Genomic DNA, 18,524 nt, shown 5'->3' with positions numbered 1-18,524 from the left:
GACTTCACTGGGCTGTTGGGAAAGGGCTTGGTATATATACATGGGAGAGATTATTCATTCTTATCATTCACTGACATTATAATCAGGGATTTATGTGGCATTAATTACCTAAATCACTGAAGAAATGTGTGAGGAGGGGGTAAGAACAGGAAAATTAATACATAATACAATCACTGAGTCTTAGTGCTAGAAAAGCCTGGAGATCGTCTTGTCCATACCCATTCTTTTTACAGATGAGGAAACTAGGCTCCATCAAGGGAAAGTAACTTTCCAAAGATCACATAGTAGTAGTAAGTGGCAGTACAGGGAAAAAAGATTTCCAAACCAGAGTTCTTTCTGCTATATCACGTCTTTTATACAAAAAAAAATGTAATATCTGAGATGAATAACAACGGCATTAATTGTACAGACTCTGTGGCATACAGGAGAGTCTGGAAGACCTCAGTTTAAGTTCCACCTCTGAAACTTACTACTGGTAAGATCCTGGGCAAGTCACTTCCCTGTGTGTCCCTCAGGCAGCTTCTTAGGGCTTCCCTACTAAGTTACAGATGGGTCGTAGTGGAGGATGTTTCCATAGTGGGAGTTTGCTGCATTAATTCTGGATCCCAGATACCCCAGCTCCTTTTATCTACCCACATATTAATGACAGTGCATTTCCAGTTATTGACCACAAAACCTTATAATGGCTTGAAGTATCTAGCTCTTTAGACTCCTATGACAGAGGAGGGCCGAAGAGCCATCCTCAAAGGTCACCAAATCTTGCCATTTCTCCCTTCACAGCATCTCTCCTATCCAACCTCTTCTCTCTCTGCACTTGTCTCCCCAACACCTAGAAACCTGGCAAACAGTAGGCACTTAAGAAAAGCTTGCTGATTGGTTAATTGATTGAAAAGCTCCCCTGGCAACATGACTTGCAACCACCCAAGAAGAACCTTCATGCCCCAAGATGAGCCTGGCACTGGGCCTCTGTGGCCAGCAAGCAAATGCCCCTGAGGAGAAAGGGTGCTGCTGAGGAGTGCAATGGGGGCAGAGGATCTGGAATAAGGGAGAACCTTTAGTGTTCCTTCTCATCCCTTCTTCTTTTCCTTCTTTCTCCCTCACTAGTCTTTCTCCTACTTCCCTATGTTTTTAGGCCAGCCAATGGGGCCCCAGTCATTACTTATTTCATAGTGGCACACTCAGGACTGAAAAGATTGTCACCTCTTCTTTGAAGTGAAGTTTTTATCTGGCAAGGCTCTGGGTTCACAAAATCCTTTTGGTTGATTATGTATTGGTTTGAAAGTAGCTATTGGAGCATCTTAGCCTTCCAACAACTCCACCTTCCATCTTGGATTTCTTCTTTGTCTTTTTACTACCTCTTATAAGACAACAAAGCATTCTACTAGTCCCTTATAAACTTTTACAAGATTTCTGTACGCTTATAAAGCCCAATGTAATTCATGTGAGCAGTTCTGACCATCACCCCTTAGAGCTGAGATAACAGTGGTAGGAGCTGATCCTTTAACGTCAGGATTTTGATCAGTGTTTTGCACCATGAGCTCATTATGGGTATTGGCTCTCACTGCTTCTTTTATTCCTCTCTGACTGCAACTTTCCCCTTCAAATCAAAACACTTACCATTTAGAAAATCAGCAGTGACGGGGGCTGGCAGGATTGTCTGTGGAGAGAGTACCTTGAAGACTTCCTTGTGCTCTTGCTCAGGGAGAAGGGTTAATATATTCTGGTGCACCAGCTCTGACTGATATAAAAGAAAAGGCTGTCACGTCCATATTTTATTACAACACAGTTAGGATATGGCAGCACTTTGGTAAATTAACTAGGATGCAAGTCCTGGCAATGGTTTTTTTTTTAGACATAGAAGAAAGTAATGTACAAAGTGTCCTTTGGAACTAAAGAATTTGTTTTAATGATGAGTCCAAAATTGAGATGTATTTGTCATTTGAATAAAGTAGCATTCATTATTTATGGTCACTCCAATATCCCAACAGATCTAGGGATATGCCCCCACAGAGGCCCACGCAATGCCCTGGAAGCCTTCCAACACCCAAGGGGTGCCAGTGCAATCCTAGGGCTGTAGTCCCTCAATCAGATATGGACTGGCTCCTCTGCAGTTTTAGTCACTGGGACCTGCCCCAGTGAAAAGCTTGTTGGGGGGTAGGGAGGGGGAAAAGCAATAAAACCTGAATCAACAGACAAGTTTTAAAAATGATCATCTTACTGAGTTATAAAAACGTTACAGCTTTTTGTTAGTGTTTCTGAACTCAATGAAAATATTTCTATTTCATTTAATTTTATTCTTCAAAATGATGGGGTTTTTTCTTTTACTTTATTGGGGCAGCACTTCTCTTCCAATTTGCAAATGGGTTGGATTATATAAATATACAGTTTCTACATCAAATAGTGTGCCCACCCATTCATTATTTAATTTTTTGAAAGCAGAATGAGAGGTAATATTCTCATTTAAGAGAAATCAGAGTAGCTCTGTTCTCATGCCATTGATTCTCAAGAGGATGGGGACTATGACAATTGTTTCTGAATTAATTTCCTGATTTCACTCATTTGTTAGTGTCTAACCAAAGCACTGGGCTCATTTCTCAGCAAATAAATTGACAGACACATTAACAAACGCTCAATGAATCAACAAGTAAGCACTTACTATGTGCCAGGCACCCTACTAAGTGCTGGGATTATGAAGAAAAAGCCTCAACAGCCCCTGCCCTCAAGGATCTTATATTCTGATGGGGGAGTCAACATGTACCCAGGATACATATAGAGTAGCTGGAAGGCAGCCAGGAGGTTTACAAGAGCGTTCGACTCAGAGTGAAGAAACCTGAGTTCAAATCCCACTTCAGACACCTCCTAGCTATATAACCTGTGAAATAAGAATAATAATAACCTCCCCAGGGTAGTTAGGTGGATAAACTGAGAAAATACACGTGAAGTGATTGCAAACCTTAGAGCATTCTATAAATGTTGTTACTGTTGTTGTTAGTATTATTGAAGGTATATTTAGAGGGTAAGGCTCCAACAGCTGGGGGAGGCTGGGAAAGGTTTCCTCTAGGAGGTGGCCTTTGAACTGAGTCTCAGAGAAAGCCTGAGCTTCCAAGAGGCCAAGAGCCAGTGCAAATGTTAATCCCTTGTGCCCCTTCTCAAATGGCACCCCGTTTCTCTCATTAGAGCAATGGTAATGGGCATAAAGAGACCAGTCCAGGAAGCTTTGTAAAGCATCAAAAAAAGAGGGCATCCTTCCGAAGAGAAGTACACTAATGTTAGCTGGCTATCATAGGCAACATGGTAGCTCCTGTCACATCAAAGATCAAATGTGATCCCAGTTGAAGGAGCATACCCTAGTTGATGAAGTGTGTAGCTAGACTGAAAATCTAAGAAATAGGCACATCTTTAGTGGGTTCCTTCCCACTAGGGGAGCTTCATTAGGAAAGGAACTAATCAGGCCTGTGCTGAAATGGAGCATCAGCAAATCGCCATTAGACTGGAGGCCACTGGAGAGGAGAGGAGATCCCAATGTCAGTTCTTAGGAAACCACTTCAAAAAAGCCGTTAGGTCCTGGTTCATATTTTGCCCTGCACCCCTGATCTCTCTAATCTTTTCTTCCCGCTAGATTATAAGCACCATAAGTGTCTTTGGAAGACTCCTTCCATGGGTCTGAGGGTGCCTGGTTCCATCCGTGAGCTGGATCATGCTCTATTCCATCCATACCTCTATCACCATCTTTCCCTTGCTTCAAGGCTCTGGAGTTGGAAGAGACCTCAGAGATCACCTAGTCTGGCAAACCTTCTCATTTTACAGAGGAGGGAACTGAGGTCCAGAGATAATACAGTAACTTATCAAGCACTCAATAAACACTTCTGAGTCAAACTGAAAGCGATCCTAAGGAATTTTCTTGCTAAAATAGAGTGAAATACAGGGCCCATCCCTACATAGCTCTTAGCATCACCCAGGCTACTAGTGCAGCCCCAAGCAGATTAAAATGCATGGGAAATATTTAACAAAATAAACAAAAATATACTAAAACATAGATAATACTAGTAAGTGGTTTTCTAAATCAATATGTGGCCTGCTGGGATCCTGATGTACCCCATAATGGTTCCATTTCTTTTTGAATATACCACTGGCCAAGGCAGTATGCAAATTTCATAGGTGAAGGGACCTTATTGTATATATCTTTGAGCTATACCCAGTTAAAAATCAATCGCCTTTCTTCCCTGGGTTTTTCTTTCCCAAAAGCAGGCAGTCAGGGAAACCTGTAATGAGAGAAGCCTGCTACAGACTGCAAACTGGGGCAAAGGCCGTTATTAGTGTGGTGATATCCCACATGGCCTTTGGTTCTCTCCCTTTCAGATTGTCCGGTGAAAGCAATGTTGGGTGACCCCTTAGAGGAAATGAGCTGTACAAGGTAAACTAATAACTCTAACATCATAGTGATGTCATTTGGGTCTTCTTCAAGAATGAAGGGTAACACCCAACCAATGCAATAGCTTTCTAAGTGGTCTCCTTGCCTCCAGTCTCCCTCTACTCCAAGTGATTTTACTGAGGTATAGGTCTGACCACATTAACTCTCTGCTCCCAACACTCCAATGGTTCCCTATTACCTCTAGGATCAAATACCAAGTTAGGCAGTTAAAGCTCTTCACACTCTGGCCACTCTTCTCTTCCACCCTGCATTTATCCTGTATATACCCATGTAAACCTTGTTTTCCCATTCAAATATAAGCTCCTTGAGGGCAAGAACTGCTTTTCGTGTCGTTCTTTGTATACCAGGCCCTCATCACCACAAGCACTTAACACATGTTTGTTGATTAACTAAAGCCTGACCTTTGATTAATTTGAAAAAATTCAATTAGATCTCTCACTATTGAGAAAAAAATTGAGCTATGCATGACTTGGAAAGAACTGGAATGCCTATGAATATAAACAGGGTAAATGATAAAAGAACATTCCAATCAGAGCCTGTGAATAAGATTAGGGATAAATTGATGACAAGGCTTGTGGAAAAAGGTACTAAATTATAGTTAGGAGTTCATTTCTTTAAAAGCTTGCATGGTCCAATGACTTTCAACTTCAATGTTTAAATTCGGTCATTTGAATAAGGAGCTCTATTTTACTTTCAAAACAGGGTATGCCAAAACGCTGCTAATTTCTCAGTTGAGGGTGCTTACGGTTTAAGCCTAGTAGTTTGTACCATTTTAGCAAAGGTCTCACTGCCACCTGGTGGCAGTGTACCCCAAGCACAGGATCAAGCTTGGAAGGGGGGGAGGGGCAAGTCTTTTGAAAGTTGAGTCTGTGTGACCCTAAACATATAAAGGGACAACAAACGTCACTGCAATGAAGACCAGATAGTAGAACAGATGTTCAAGGGTTAGTCAATTACAGACTCACCAATCCATTTAAACCTGATCAATAATCCCTCTACTTTAAGCAGAATTCAGTCAATGCATCCAAACTGGCCCAACAAAGGACTGTGGGTATTCCTTAGGGATTGGATTATCATGGAATCTGGGCTACTGTGGCTCATGTGTTCCATATGAAGTAGATCCGGGAGGACCTTGCATTATATCTGCTCAATATGATTTAAAAAAAAAATTAGAGCTCTTTCAAGTGTTTTTAGCATCTTATGGGTGTAAACAGATTAGAATAATGGAAACTACTTCTTCAAAAAGGAAACTTAAGAGAGGAAATTCCAGCATTTCTTAGGAAAGGGAAAAATGCAGGAAAGCACTGAAGGTGTCCAAGGGGGCTGTTCTCACAGGCCTTAAAGAGTGCAGGCAGCTCCCGATTTGTCTTTGCCTCCAATCCCTCGTGATGTGATGTGCCATTGGAGACTCCAAGCATTCCTCTGAAGTCTGGAGTTAGCAGTTGCCAAGTGTCAGGAGGCAAGAGGAGGGAATAGGCAGCAACAGGACTCGAGCCAGTTAGGGCTAAACTCACCATCCCAATTAGCTGGGCTGCAGGGAGAATGTGCTATGTTTATATTTGACAGTTTTTATGAGGATATGTCTGCTCTCCCTTTCCTGGGTTGCTATGGCTAAAGGTGCTGGTGGCCAAGCTGCTGAAATGTAAAGAGGCGGGCAGTGTCTAGCAAAGGCACCACACTGGAAGCCCTTCCAGCCAACCAGACGCTGCCAGGGCTGGCAACTAAAAGAATGATGATCACGTGCCCTTTCCTAGACACTTGTGGAAGAGACCGTCCACCCCCTTCCAGCTGTTGTTGCCTGTGCACCCGTATTTGTGCCCAGCCATGTAATTGCTTCTCTAAGTTTCTAAATGAGAACATAATTTGCCCTTCAATAGAAAAAGACAAGTAGCTAATGACACCTGGAAATGGCTGCCATGACCTGGCAATAAACAAATCTGGCCTTTTATTGTCTAGTGAACTGTCCCTTCACATGGGAGGTATGTCTCAAAAGCAAGGATCTTTAACCTGCCTTGGGTCATGGACCTCTTCGGCAGTCAGGTGAAGTCTGTGACTCCCTCCCCTCTTCCAGGATCATGTTTTTAAATACATAAAATAAAATATATAGTGTTACAAAGGAAAGCAATTAGATGGCAATAATGAAAAGAAGACAAATTCACAGAACCCAGGCAAAGAATCCCTGCTCTAAAGTAAGGTCACTAGTGCTTTGTTGTCGTTGTTTTAACAAGCAGGTTTTATCTAAGTAGACACTGTCCATTTCAAAAGAATTCCCTAGGGATGATCCATCCAGTCCAAGAACACTGCTGTTATGTCCTACATGTTATGGGACACTCTTCAGGAATTGCCATCAGAGACCACTCCTGAGCCTTCCCAGCCTCATTACATCCTAGGTTTGCTGAGGGAAGTTGGGGGGGGGAGTGCTGTTTGGACTGCACTCCTTTCCCAGTTCTGCGTAACAGACATTTCCTGTAGACCTTCTTGGGCTGGAAATTTGCTTCACTCCGTCATTTTGTAGGTTCTGCTGGTCTAGAATTTGTTTAGTTATTTTTATAGGTATTTGGAGGGATTTGGGGGAGTCTGCTTTTACTCCGCCATCTTGGCTCCCCCCTCACTCATTACATCCTAGTCCCAGGTCAGTTATATAGATTGCTTAAACACATCAAAAATGAAGACCACTTGTCAGAACAGGGACACACTGTATACCTATGTTAAACACCTTCTCTTCTCAATCATCTGCTTCATCCCACTAAAAATGAAGAGCCCAAAAGAAAAGGTTAAGAAAGTCTCAGATGGGTGTTGGAACTTACTGGTAAATGGCCCAGCAGAGAAGAGACATTATCAGATACATAAATAATTATTCCCTCGGTGGTCAGGGCAATCAGAAACTCATCCAACGCCTATTGAAGAGAGAAAACAGTACCATCCAAATGTATTTCTAGATACAATTACATAGTATGACAACAACAGCATGTTAAACTTTATTTCTTGTAGAAAAGGGACATTAACATGAGACTTTGGCTCTGTGGCTACTCAGACCGATTGCCAGCTTGGCCCCTCCCCTCCCAGGGTTTCTAATACTTTCACAAGGCCTCTCTAAGACTTAAAGTAATGTGCAAGGACAAATTCTAGGTGGTAGCAAGGGGAGGGGGGATGGGAAAGGAAGACCACAGGAACTGGAAACAGTATACATGGAACTCACTTCATTCTTTGTACTTGTTTCCCCCAGTGCCTAGAACTATGGCATATAGTAGGCGCTTAAAAATGCTTGGTGATTGACTGGACTCATGAATGAAAAAGGATACAAGCTGTTAGGTTTTTCCCCTGGTCCTAATCACATAGAAAGTGGGTTGGGGACCCATCAGGAATGGATCAGAAGGCCTTCATGGATGCATGAAGGCCCCTTTTATGTGTAAGCCACACAAAGCTTCAGGCCTGACTAAAATCCAAGAGCTGGAATTAAGGGGATTAGCCCAGTGGCAGGTTGACTATCCCACTAAAAACTCTAGCTGTCTCCTGAGGAGTGACCACAGTAACTCTTAGAGTCAGTGACAATGGCAGTGGTAGCAGTGTGGTAAGTGATGGACACCTCCAAGCTTTGGCAGAAGAGAGGCCAGAGCAATGCTGTAGAGAGGCTAGCACAGTGATGGAGTGCTGAAGTGAGAAGACATATGAGTATGGCAGGGAACCAGAGGACCAGAGGTAGGGACAGTACCAGGAAGCCACGGAAAGCAGAGCCACGGTGGCAAACCTGGGCCTTGGCCTTTCCAAGTACCATGAGCTCTGCGGACTGTGCAGGTCAGGGTGAGCAAATTAGTGCTTGAGCAACCACAAGTCCTTTGCCCCTGTGAATCTGGAGCGAGTGTACTGATCCCTGGGGAAGGTGGTGCTCACCACAGGTATGATGAGCAAGCCACAGTTCTTTTCCCATGTGGGAGGTAGGGGTGGGAGTGGGGGCTCAACTTCAGGGAAGCACCACAGGTGGCAGTGACTATATAGATATCCGGGGGGGCAGGGAGCCCACCAGAAGAGAAAGCATCTTGAATGTCTGGCTCTGGCAAGCTGCCTTTGCTACATTTTAATAAGACCTTCCTTATTCTCTTAGGCCTTGTTAGCCTGGAGCGTTTGCAAAGAAAACCAACTATCCCTGGAACTGCCATTGCCAGGGCATAAGCCTTGGGTGGGAACATGAAGCATCTAGCTTATTTTCAGGAACCACCCCTCCCCCCCGCCCTGCTTCCCCCAGGTTGAAGCCAGTTTGTTAGAAGAGTAGAACACCAAATGCCACGAGAGGTCCAAATCACTAGAACGTTCTTAAACTAGGCCTCTGATAGCATTGGCGTAGGTGGGAGCTACCAGTAAGGACATTCCTTCTGAGGCAAAGGAGTGCCCATTCCTCGACTTCCAAGTCCTGGGGAGCTGGACAGAGCAGGTGAAGATAGCTGCCTTGGGGCCCACAGCCAGGAGATCAGGGACAGTACTTGAATGCAGGACTCCCTCACTCAAACCGTTAAGATACAGTACCAATTATACAGTAGCAGAAAGTTACTTAAGTTACATTCCTTGTCTCCCAGCATGTATTAAACTTCACATTAAGCAAGAGATTTGTAATAAATCATGTGTCACTGTTCCCAGCTATTCCCAAATAACATACTTTGCACCATAAACTCTGTAGTCCAAACTGAACAACTTTACCCTAGTGTTAATTTCAATTTTACCTTAACCCCCTTTAAAAAAAATCTGCTAGAAGGATTTCTGAGGGTATTTTTTATATTATTTAATTTAATTATTAAAAATCTTGAAATTCCTTGCTGCTACTAGTCAAAAGTGGTTCTCTTAAATAAAAAGTTCCCCAAGGGGCAATGAAGCATACTGGACAGGAGGTCGTCTAACCTTTCACTGCCAGCTAAGTACTAAAAGTGACTGGGGCTAGATTCAAGAGGACAGCAGTTCAAATCCAGCCTCAGACACTTGCTAGCTCTGTGACCCCGGGGAAGCCATTGCATCTGCCTTAGGTTCCCATCTGTAAAATGGGCATCATAACAGCACCCACCTCATGGGGTTGTTGTGAGAATCAAAAGAACTAAAATATGTAAAGTCCTTAGCACAGTACCTGGAACACAGTAGGTGCTTAATAAATGTGTGTTCTTTCTTTGCTTCCAAAAGCAATGAGATAACTTGATAATTAGCATCATTGGAGAGAGTTTCCACACTGGAAACTCCCTACTCTAGGGAAATGACAGGTTCCAGAAAGGAACACACAGACAAATGAACAGAGGTCCTCACAGAGCATGTGCAGTCATGGGGAGGGTCACTGTCCCTCCCTCCATTCATAGCCCTCTGGCATCCTTCCTACTGTGCTATTCCCATCTTCCCTATCTATCCATTTTTTTCCCTTCCCAGCAATGTAGGCAAAAATTGAAACCCCCAGAGCCAATGCTTGTGTTGCTGGGGAATGTAGTCAACAAGGATCATCAAGGAGCTAAGCAGTTGGCAGCCTCCCCTCGCATCCCCAGTCGCAACAGCCGTCCCTCATTACCGGCTCTGCTCTGCCTCAAGCAGATGGTGCAATCGGGAACGTGACACGGGGCCAAAGTTCCCTCGGAACAGATTCTCAAGGGTCACTGCTGAGGCATGAGACCTCCGCCCCTTCCCCCAGGCCCAGATTCCACCCGTGTCCAGCTCAAGGCAGTTCTGAGGAGGGCAATATTGAATTTTCCCAAGAGATCATGAAAGGTAGGAGCTAAGGGGGGGGGGGGGTAAACTGATCTGAGCTCTTCTGTTTTCTCCTGGCCCAGGCCCTCCCAGGAGTATCCTCCAAAAGGGGGTCATCCGCCATGCTGGGCAGCCCTCACCTAGACCTGTAGCAGCTCGTGCCCACACCCAGCCAGCTAGCTCTCTGATGGCACTCCTTCTGTCAGTTTCCCAATATCCCTCACAGAATCCTAGAATTTCAGAATTGGAAGGGTCCTCAGTGGGCCACTGATCCAACCCATTGGGCGCAGACCCAGAGGCTGCAGCCTCCTCATGGTCATCACGTGCTGCTTTACCTCCACAATAAATAGAAGCAACGGAAAGAGCCATTTGAGTAGTTGGGAGGATACACTCAGGGGTGTTTAACAACCAGCTCTCTGCTGGGGGGGAGGTGGAAATACACACCACACACCTTTAGGTTTAATCTGCATTAACATTTTCTCTATTTCTTTCTTAAATCTGGGAAACACCCCCCTGATTCTGGGTATATGCTGATTTCTGAGGTGCAAATGCTCACAGTTAAAATTTCACAACTGGCTCTCCCAAACCAATTTAAGCTGGCTCAAGCACAACCGTGGGTCTCCAGAAATAAAGGTTTTTATGGGCCAACCAAATGTCTATAAATTCGTCCAAGTGAAAAAGCCACTTAATGGCACATCCATCTTAGGTGCTTAATAAATGCTGGCTGAATTGGGTTGGGTTTAGTATGTCTAGTGGAAACAAGGCCTACTTCTTGGGTTAGAGTAGACAATGAGGCCAATACTCACACAGGCACCTAACGTGCATGCATTCTAAACTATTCTTGCAGAAGTGGACATCAGCTTGAAGCCATATTTTCTTAGTGTGGGTCCATGTAAAGAAATGACCTCAGATAGGAAGGGTTATTTATAACTTATAACTACTGGCCCACAGCCCAGAATTCTGATTCTTATGGCAGTAAAGCACAGTGGAAAGAACAATGGCTCTTGAGTCAAAGGACATGGGTTCAGATCCTGCCTTTGATACTTACTAGCTATATGACCATGGACAAATCACTTAATCTCCATAGGCCTCAGTTTCCTCATCTGTAAAATGAGGGGATTGGACTGGCTGGCTTCCTCTAGCTCTAGTATCTCCGATCTGATGGCTGACCAAGGTTAAGAGTCCAGTTTGTGACACTCTCTTCTACACAGCTGGCCTGATACAAAACTCCACTTTGGAGCCCAAGGAGGATTTGTGAGCTTACATGATCAAGGCTGTCTCCAGACACTGACTGAATCCCCTCACAACTTGGTCAGAATTTCCAGTGCCTATCCCAGTGACAAGGTCTATCGTGTATCTTCCATGTACAATGCATACACATTTTAGAAGGTCTCTTACCTCAAACATCAACTGTGTGAATTCCTCATTGCTAAGAAATGAGGGTTTCCAGGCCCCTCTGGCGCTAGCAGCTTGTGCCTGGGTTTCTTTTTCTTAAAAGGAGAAAGAAGCAAGGGAAAGAAAAGAGATTCAAATGACTATAGGGAGTCTCTCTCTTTTTTCCAAGGTGACAGTCCATTTTGGAACAGGGCCTCCTCTGAAACCATGCTGAGGTTTTACTGGTAGCTAATTGCTTTGGTACTGAAATTGCCCCTGTGTCAGAAGCATTTCAGTCTAGTCTCACTCTGGTTGAAGACAAAGGTTCGCACACGCACACGCACACACACACACACGCACACACGCACACATACACACGCACACACATACACACACAGATGCCTCTTAGAGGCTGGGTTCTTGAAGGCTGCACTTGGAAAGCCCAAGCTTGACCACTTCACACCAAGACTTTACCTACCAATTAACCACCTCTTTTGACACACAGCAGCTCTAGAAGACAGTGGAAGGTGTCTGCACACAAACCAAAGCATGGATTCTGGAAGTACCCGAGTAAGTATGGCATGCAAGAAAGTCACTAGATCCCTCCCCTCTGGTATGTGGCCCCTAGCCTACTGAAGATTTGGGTAGGTTCCTTACTTAATACGCTGGGAGCTAGATGTCCCTTAGAAACAATTAACAACTGCCTTTTAAAAAGACCATCTCTGGAGCAAAATTTTCCTGTGTCAGTTTTCTGGATAGCAGCATGGAATAGTGAGCCAGTCTCAGAGACAGGAGGATTTGGGTTCAAGTCCTGCCTCTGACACGTACTGTTTATGTGACCCTAGGGCACTTAACCTTTTGGTGCCCCAAGTTCTAAGATTCTTGAGTTGCCAAGAGGTGCCAATGTGTAATAGGAGAGTATTATACACTGGGAGTATCCTGCCCTCATGAAATCCTGGGGCCAGATTAAAAACAAAATTTTTTTTCTTAGAGCAGTTTAGCAAATTGAATCAATAACAAAATGGCATTGCACTTAAACATTCTGTACATATTAAAAAACAGACCCCCTGCCTATAGCTCTACTTTAAGGAAAAGAGGGGATCAAAGATTTGAAGGAAGGGGCCTCAAAGATCATTTGGTCCAACCCCCTCATTTTCCAGATGAAGAAACTGAGGCCCAAGAAGTTTAAGTAGCAGAGCCAGGAGTCAAACCCAGGTCCTTTTATGCCAAACTTGGGGCTTACTCCATGACAGCAAAGGAATCAGTGCTTAAAGCCAGAGTACATTAAGTGGGTACATCTGGCCCCCAAAAGGGCATTTTCTGAAGTAAGCACAGGCCAACCCTGCCAGTGTGTTGGCCAGAAGGTCTACTGCCCACTTGCTCATCCCCAAATCCTGCAGGTAGGCATGCAGAGGTGGTAAACTCATCTCTGGTTGCACCACTAGTGCTGATCCAGATAGGAGCTTGAAAGACTGCAGGCTACCCTTCTCAAGCGTCACTGACCCTGAGAACTTTGCAATGTTCCTTAGGTGATTACTTCCCTACACCCTCGGCTCAGAAAATATACAATCAAATGGCATCCCAACAGCTGCTATCTGGTTATAAAAGTTATCTAGAAAATGGAAAAAACCAGGGAAAAGTTGTAAGTTTTTGTGGCCTTGGACTTCTTACCCAGGAAAAGTCTCTTGTGTATACACTGTCAACTTCATAGCATCATGGAATGGTAAGAGCTAGAAGGCTCTATAGGGAGCATCTAGTTGAACTTTTTCATTTTACAGAAGAGGAAACCAAGGCTCCCAGGAGTAAAGTGACTTACCTGGGTCACAGGAAGAGTTAGTGACAGGGACAGGACTAGAACCCAGGCCTCCAGACCTAGCTCCATTTTCTTTTAGCATTTCCTTGTCTTTAGGAGCAAAGAATAATGTATTCCCCCCAACAACACTTGTTAAATGTCTCACTGGAAAAAGATTCTGTGACCTTTTCAGTGTTCAATTCTGCTTACCTCGAAATGTACCACTAAATTAATAGTTCCCCCATGCTGCCCTTTTAACAAAGGATTAAAATCCCCAAATCACTTGTAGTCTAACCTAATTATTCCATTACTACCTCTTAGATAAATACAAGTGGAAGGTTGTGGCAGCAGCAGAGATGAGATTTTGCCCAGTTATGCTTCTAATTATTTCCACTTTATTTTTCTTCTTTTGCATTGATTACAATGACATTTAAGCACCTGTCACAAACAAACTGCTGCGACTGAGAAAACAAGATTCTAGGAGCTGGGCAAGACCATTAGGGGCCTCCCAGGCCTGACTGCTTCCCACCCCCGGAGTATGCTCCTGGGAGAATGACCGACACAACTAGACTGTCTAGAATCTATTTTCATATTGGAAATGGAAAACCACAGGCCTGGCACCAGGCAGCCCCAAAGGTACCTTTCTGCTTGTGTAAAAAGTCAATGGTCTTCTGTAAGATGGTAGCCTTATCCATCTTGATGGGCTGGCCTTGCCCCTGAAGCATGCTGCAAAGCTCTCGAATGAGAACATTGAACTGATCTCTCCTTTTCTTTTCTGACTTGTTCCTGGATGCCCTGGTTAAAGAAAATACAAAGGCATCAGGAGCAAATGTGGGGCTCAGGATTTAGAGAGAAGACACTGGCTGGGGAGGCGAAGGGACAAGAATAAGGTGGTGACTCACTTCGGGGTGGGGGGAAGGGTAACATCTGAGCAACTGCCATCCATCTTATCCATTCATCCTCTAACATACCACAGCCAACATTCCAAATTTCCTGGAAGCCATTTCATGGCCTCCGTTCCGTCACGTTGTCTCAGCAGCCACCTAAAGATCATATCACAACACACTCCATCTAGCCATCACTATACCCCAGGAGTGATTAAAAAGGGGGCTGGTTACTTAACCCCGATTGCTTAAAAAAGGGGGGGGCGGGATCAAAGCCAACACTGTAGGAATTAGAAAGAAGGCTGAACTGGAAACACACTCACACTCACACATACACACACACACATATATGTCTAAGCAGTATTTATTTGTTGATCCTGTGAACTTGAATTTGTCTGAGCTCTTTGGATTGGCTAAACAGGCCTCCAGGTTCAAGCAGCAATCTCATGAATGAAAAGGCTAAGGAACTTTCTTTTAGAATTGTGCTTTTCCTACCTCTTTAACCTGTCCTTCTCTTCTTCATCCATCACTTCCTTTAAGCAACTAGGTTCTGAAATTAAAATAGAGCGATATTTTCGTGAGTTCTTCAGTTTTTATTTTCTTGGTAGTGACTAAGAGTTGAGTGATATGACTAATTGTACCCTTTACTTACCAAGCATTTTTCCTGCAAGGATTTCTAAGTGCTTTTCAGAGTGTGATGACACCAAATTCCATTAAACCACTAATGTGGTGTGTGGATGGACAACTAATCTTAGGTGCTTTACTGTGAAAGCCTCACTCAAAATCTAGAATAATCCATTACAAATGTATGTATTTGCAAAGCTTTTAAAAGGCCATTCAGTGCAGGTACACAACACAACTTCTCTTAACTTGAGAAATAGTCATAGTCAGCCTGGTCTCCTAAATGAGTTTAACTCCCCCTATCTTCTACAGAAGTTAAGTAAGCAAAGGGAGTTGGGGAATGACCAGTTTGTTCCAAGTAATTGACCCTCCACAAGAAAGAAGGTAAGCAATGCAACAAAGATGGGAATGGAACCAGTTAACTGAAGGGGAGAGTTGGAAGCAAATTTTTCTGACAAAGGTCCAAAAAGGAATGGATTCAAACTTTTAAGAATAAGAGCCATTCCCTAACTGATAAATGGTTGGAGGATAAACAGTCAACTTTCTAAGAATGGAATCCAAGTCATTTACAATCATGAAAAATACTCCAAAGCACAAATAATTAGAAAAATGTAAATTACAGCATCTCTGAAGTTCTACCCCCACCCATCAGATGGGCAAAGCTGACCAAAAAAAAAGAAAAGAACAAATGATGGAGGGGTTGAAGGAAAATATGTACAATGATACATTGTTGGTGAAGTTGGGTATCGGTCCAGCTGTTCTAGAAAGCAATTGGGAACTATGCCCCCAAAGTCACTTACCAGCAAGACCACTATTGAGTCCTTACCCCAATGAGATTAAAGAAAGATGCAAAGGACCCAGATAAACACAAATATTTATATCAGCTCTTTTTGTGGTGGCAAAAAAACCTGAAAACTAAGGGAGATGCCCATCAGTTGGAGAATGGCTGAACAATTATTACATGTGAACGCAATGGAATACTATTACACTGTAAGAAATGATGAAAGGGATGGTTTCAGAGAAACCCATGAACAGATGCAAAGTGAAGTGAACAGAATCAGAAGAACAATTCATACAATACCAACATCATAAAAACAAACAATTCTGAAAGATTTAAGGCCACTGATTAATGCAGAAACCAACCACAATTCCAGAGGACCAATGAACAAACAGATTTACCCACTTCCTGACCCAGAGGTGGTGGACCCAGAGTACCTAATAAGACATACATTTTTGGAGACAGTCAACATGAGGATTTGTTTTGCTTAACTATGCATATTTATTACAAGGGTTTAATTCCCCCCATCCCAGTGGAGGTGGGGGAGGGGAGGTGGCAGCAGGAGGTAGAAAATAAATGGCCCAGATTGCCTCCAAAAAGGGGGGGGCAGCTAGGTGGCTAGAGCACCAGGCCTGGAGTCAGGAGGACCCCAGTTCAAATCCAGCCTCAGGCACTTACTAGATGCATGACCCTGGGCAAGTCACTTAACCCCAACTTCCTCCAAAGGAAAAAATTAAAATACCTGTTAAGTGAAAAAAAAAACCTAATAAAAAATAAGTGAGCTCAAGGCTCACTTTTCCAGGTATCTAAAGGAACCTGAGACTTAAGAAACAAAGATTCTTTTTCTGCTCAGCTTCTGACCTACTTTCATTTAGACCCTACTTATATCCATCAAAGCCTAAAGGTCAAAATAAATGTTAAGGACAAGTTGGATAATTCTCGGTATGCAGAGAGAAATCTGGAAAGGGGCCTGCCCTTACGCTTCTCCTTTCTTCCCCATACACTTAGTAAATTCTCCTTCGTCCTAGCCACTTGTACACATGTCTAAGCTCTCCACACAAACACGTAAGCTCCTTGTGGGTTAGAATGAGACCTGTTTCATCTTTGTATGTCCTAGATTGTAAGCTCCTTGAGGGTAGGGACTGGCTTTTGCCTCTTTTTGTATCCCCAGTGCTCAGCACCATACTTGGCATACAGCAGGTGATTAATAAATGTTTACTGACTGAATGAACAGACTACTTGCCACAGAGCCTTACTCATACACACCAGCTTACAGGACACTAACCACTGATGAGGCTGGCTTTGGACCTTGATCTTTCTAAGTGAAGCCCTCTTAGGTGGGTAAAGAAGGCAGAGGATTCATCTAAAATCGTTTATCAGAACTGGAAAGTCATAGAGCCCATCCCGTCCCATCTTACAGATAAAAGGCCATCCAAAATGAAGAAGTGACTGGCAGGACGAGGGTTCCACTGCACTGTGGCATAGAAGGTACCATGACTGTGAATCCCAAAATGGGGGGGAGACCCACACAGCAGGTGGGGCACAGGCGGCTCACCCCCTCTCCTGCAGGTTCATTAAGTGCTAAGCGAGGTCTCCAGTGCAATGCAGGAAGGGGATGCTCCAACTCCTGGGCCTCTCACCCTCACCCTCAGATCAGGGAATCACTGAGGAGGGAAATACACACCCTTTCTTTTCCCCCTCCAGGTTGCTGGGGCATCCTCCACTTCTCCAGTTCTGATCTCTACTAGCTGACAATGCTCTCACCCATGGGATGATGGGAAGCCATCTGCTGGATTTGGAAAATCCCAGCGCTGCCAATATAAGTAAAGAAACATTTCCAGAAGGAGACTTTGGGCCTGGTGCCCTCTGGGGGGATAGGAACCACCAGACTAACCTTTTTCAGCAAGCTGGATCAGAACACAAGGGTCACTGCTATGGAGACACGAAGGTGGGTAGGGTAGTAGAAGCCCCTGGGCCATGGCTCAGCCATGGGCAGAGCAAACCAGCTCCCCAGCTGAAGCCCAAAGCTGCCTGCCCACCTGCCTGCCTGCCCACCTGCCTGCCCGCCCACCCGCCTGCCTGCCTGCCTGCCTACCATGCTTCCTTCCAACTTAGTGCCTGACAGACTGGAAAATGGCAAACTGAGAAGAAAAGCTTGAGATTATTTTGTAGAAAAATTAAAAGCAGAACAACAAGAAAATGGACATGAATAAGCTCATCTCTTTTTCAGCACACTGGCCTTATGCAGCCTGAGATCTGGGTATGAGCACCCAGAGGTGTTGCCTGCCCACCCCCCAGCCTGCCACTGGCCACGCACAGCTCTCCACCAAGAAGGCTGAATGAGAAAGAGCTGGTTTCTCCAACAACTTTCTCTAACCTGGACAGCCACTCCTTCTGTACTTCCCATGAAAAGCTCGCTGGCAAAGGAATTTCCCATGGACAGCCTGCCTTCTCTTTCTGCAAAGTTGCCTTTTTATTTGCAAGTTGGCATCCTCAGCACACTCAGCTTGGCTGGGAGCCCGGGGTGCCCGTGCCCCTTACCCTGGGCTTGCCGTGTTTACATTTAATTAATCAGGAGAGAGAGACAGAGACAGAGACAGAGAGAGAGAGACAGAGAGAGAGAGAGAGAGAGAGAGAGAGAGAGAGAGAGAGAGAGAGAGAGAGAGAGAGAGAGAGAGAGAGAGAGAGAGAGAGAGAGAGAGAGAGAGAGAGAGAGAGAGAGAGAGAGAGAGAGAGAGAGAGAGAGAGAGAGAGAGAGAGAGAGAGGGAGAGAGAGAGAGACAGAGAGAGAGAGAGAGAGAGAGAGAGAGAGAGAGAGAGAGAGAGAGAGAGAGAGAGAGAGAGAGAGAGAGAGAGAGAGAGACAGAGAGAGAGAGAGAGACAGAGAGACAGAGAGACAGAGAGAGAGAGAGACAGAGAGAGAGACAGAGA

The 18,524-nt window shown here is 44.4% G+C and overlaps 1 protein-coding gene and 1 long non-coding RNA gene across 9 annotated transcripts in view; one reads left to right on the top strand and one right to left on the bottom strand.

Moving 5' to 3' along the window:
- Nucleotides 1-18,524, bottom strand: part of PASD1 (PAS domain containing repressor 1) — a 306,974-nt gene that overhangs the window by 61,349 nt on the left and 227,101 nt on the right. For all 8 annotated transcript variants that reach the window (XM_069063048.1, XM_069063052.1, XM_069063050.1 and 5 more), the window contains 5 exons: nucleotides 14,690-14,744; nucleotides 13,951-14,105; nucleotides 11,543-11,634; nucleotides 7,240-7,329; nucleotides 1,618-1,738 (listed from right to left, as the gene is read on the bottom strand). In XM_069063048.1, the coding sequence (XP_068919149.1) occupies nucleotides 1,618-1,738; nucleotides 7,240-7,329; nucleotides 11,543-11,634; nucleotides 13,951-14,105; nucleotides 14,690-14,744 (513 nt within the window). The remainder of the gene's footprint in view (nucleotides 1-1,617; nucleotides 1,739-7,239; nucleotides 7,330-11,542; nucleotides 11,635-13,950; nucleotides 14,106-14,689; nucleotides 14,745-18,524) is intronic.
- The window catches only part of LOC138142114 (uncharacterized), a 12,560-nt gene continuing 3,985 nt past the window's right edge, over nucleotides 9,950-18,524 (top strand). The window contains exons 1-3 of the long non-coding RNA XR_011163363.1: nucleotides 9,950-10,165; nucleotides 12,024-12,088; nucleotides 13,746-13,946. This is a non-coding gene — a long non-coding RNA (uncharacterized lncRNA). The remainder of the gene's footprint in view (nucleotides 10,166-12,023; nucleotides 12,089-13,745; nucleotides 13,947-18,524) is intronic.

The sequence above is a fragment of the Petaurus breviceps genome, unplaced genomic scaffold, assembly GCF_028583685.1.
Source record: "Petaurus breviceps papuanus isolate PSGF00001 unplaced genomic scaffold, PetGlider_PUasm1.0 90535, whole genome shotgun sequence".
Classification (NCBI taxonomy): domain Eukaryota; kingdom Metazoa; phylum Chordata; class Mammalia; order Diprotodontia; family Petauridae; genus Petaurus; species Petaurus breviceps.
Note: the sequence above shows the minus strand (reverse complement) of the source record. Positions and strands in the feature narration are given on the sequence as shown.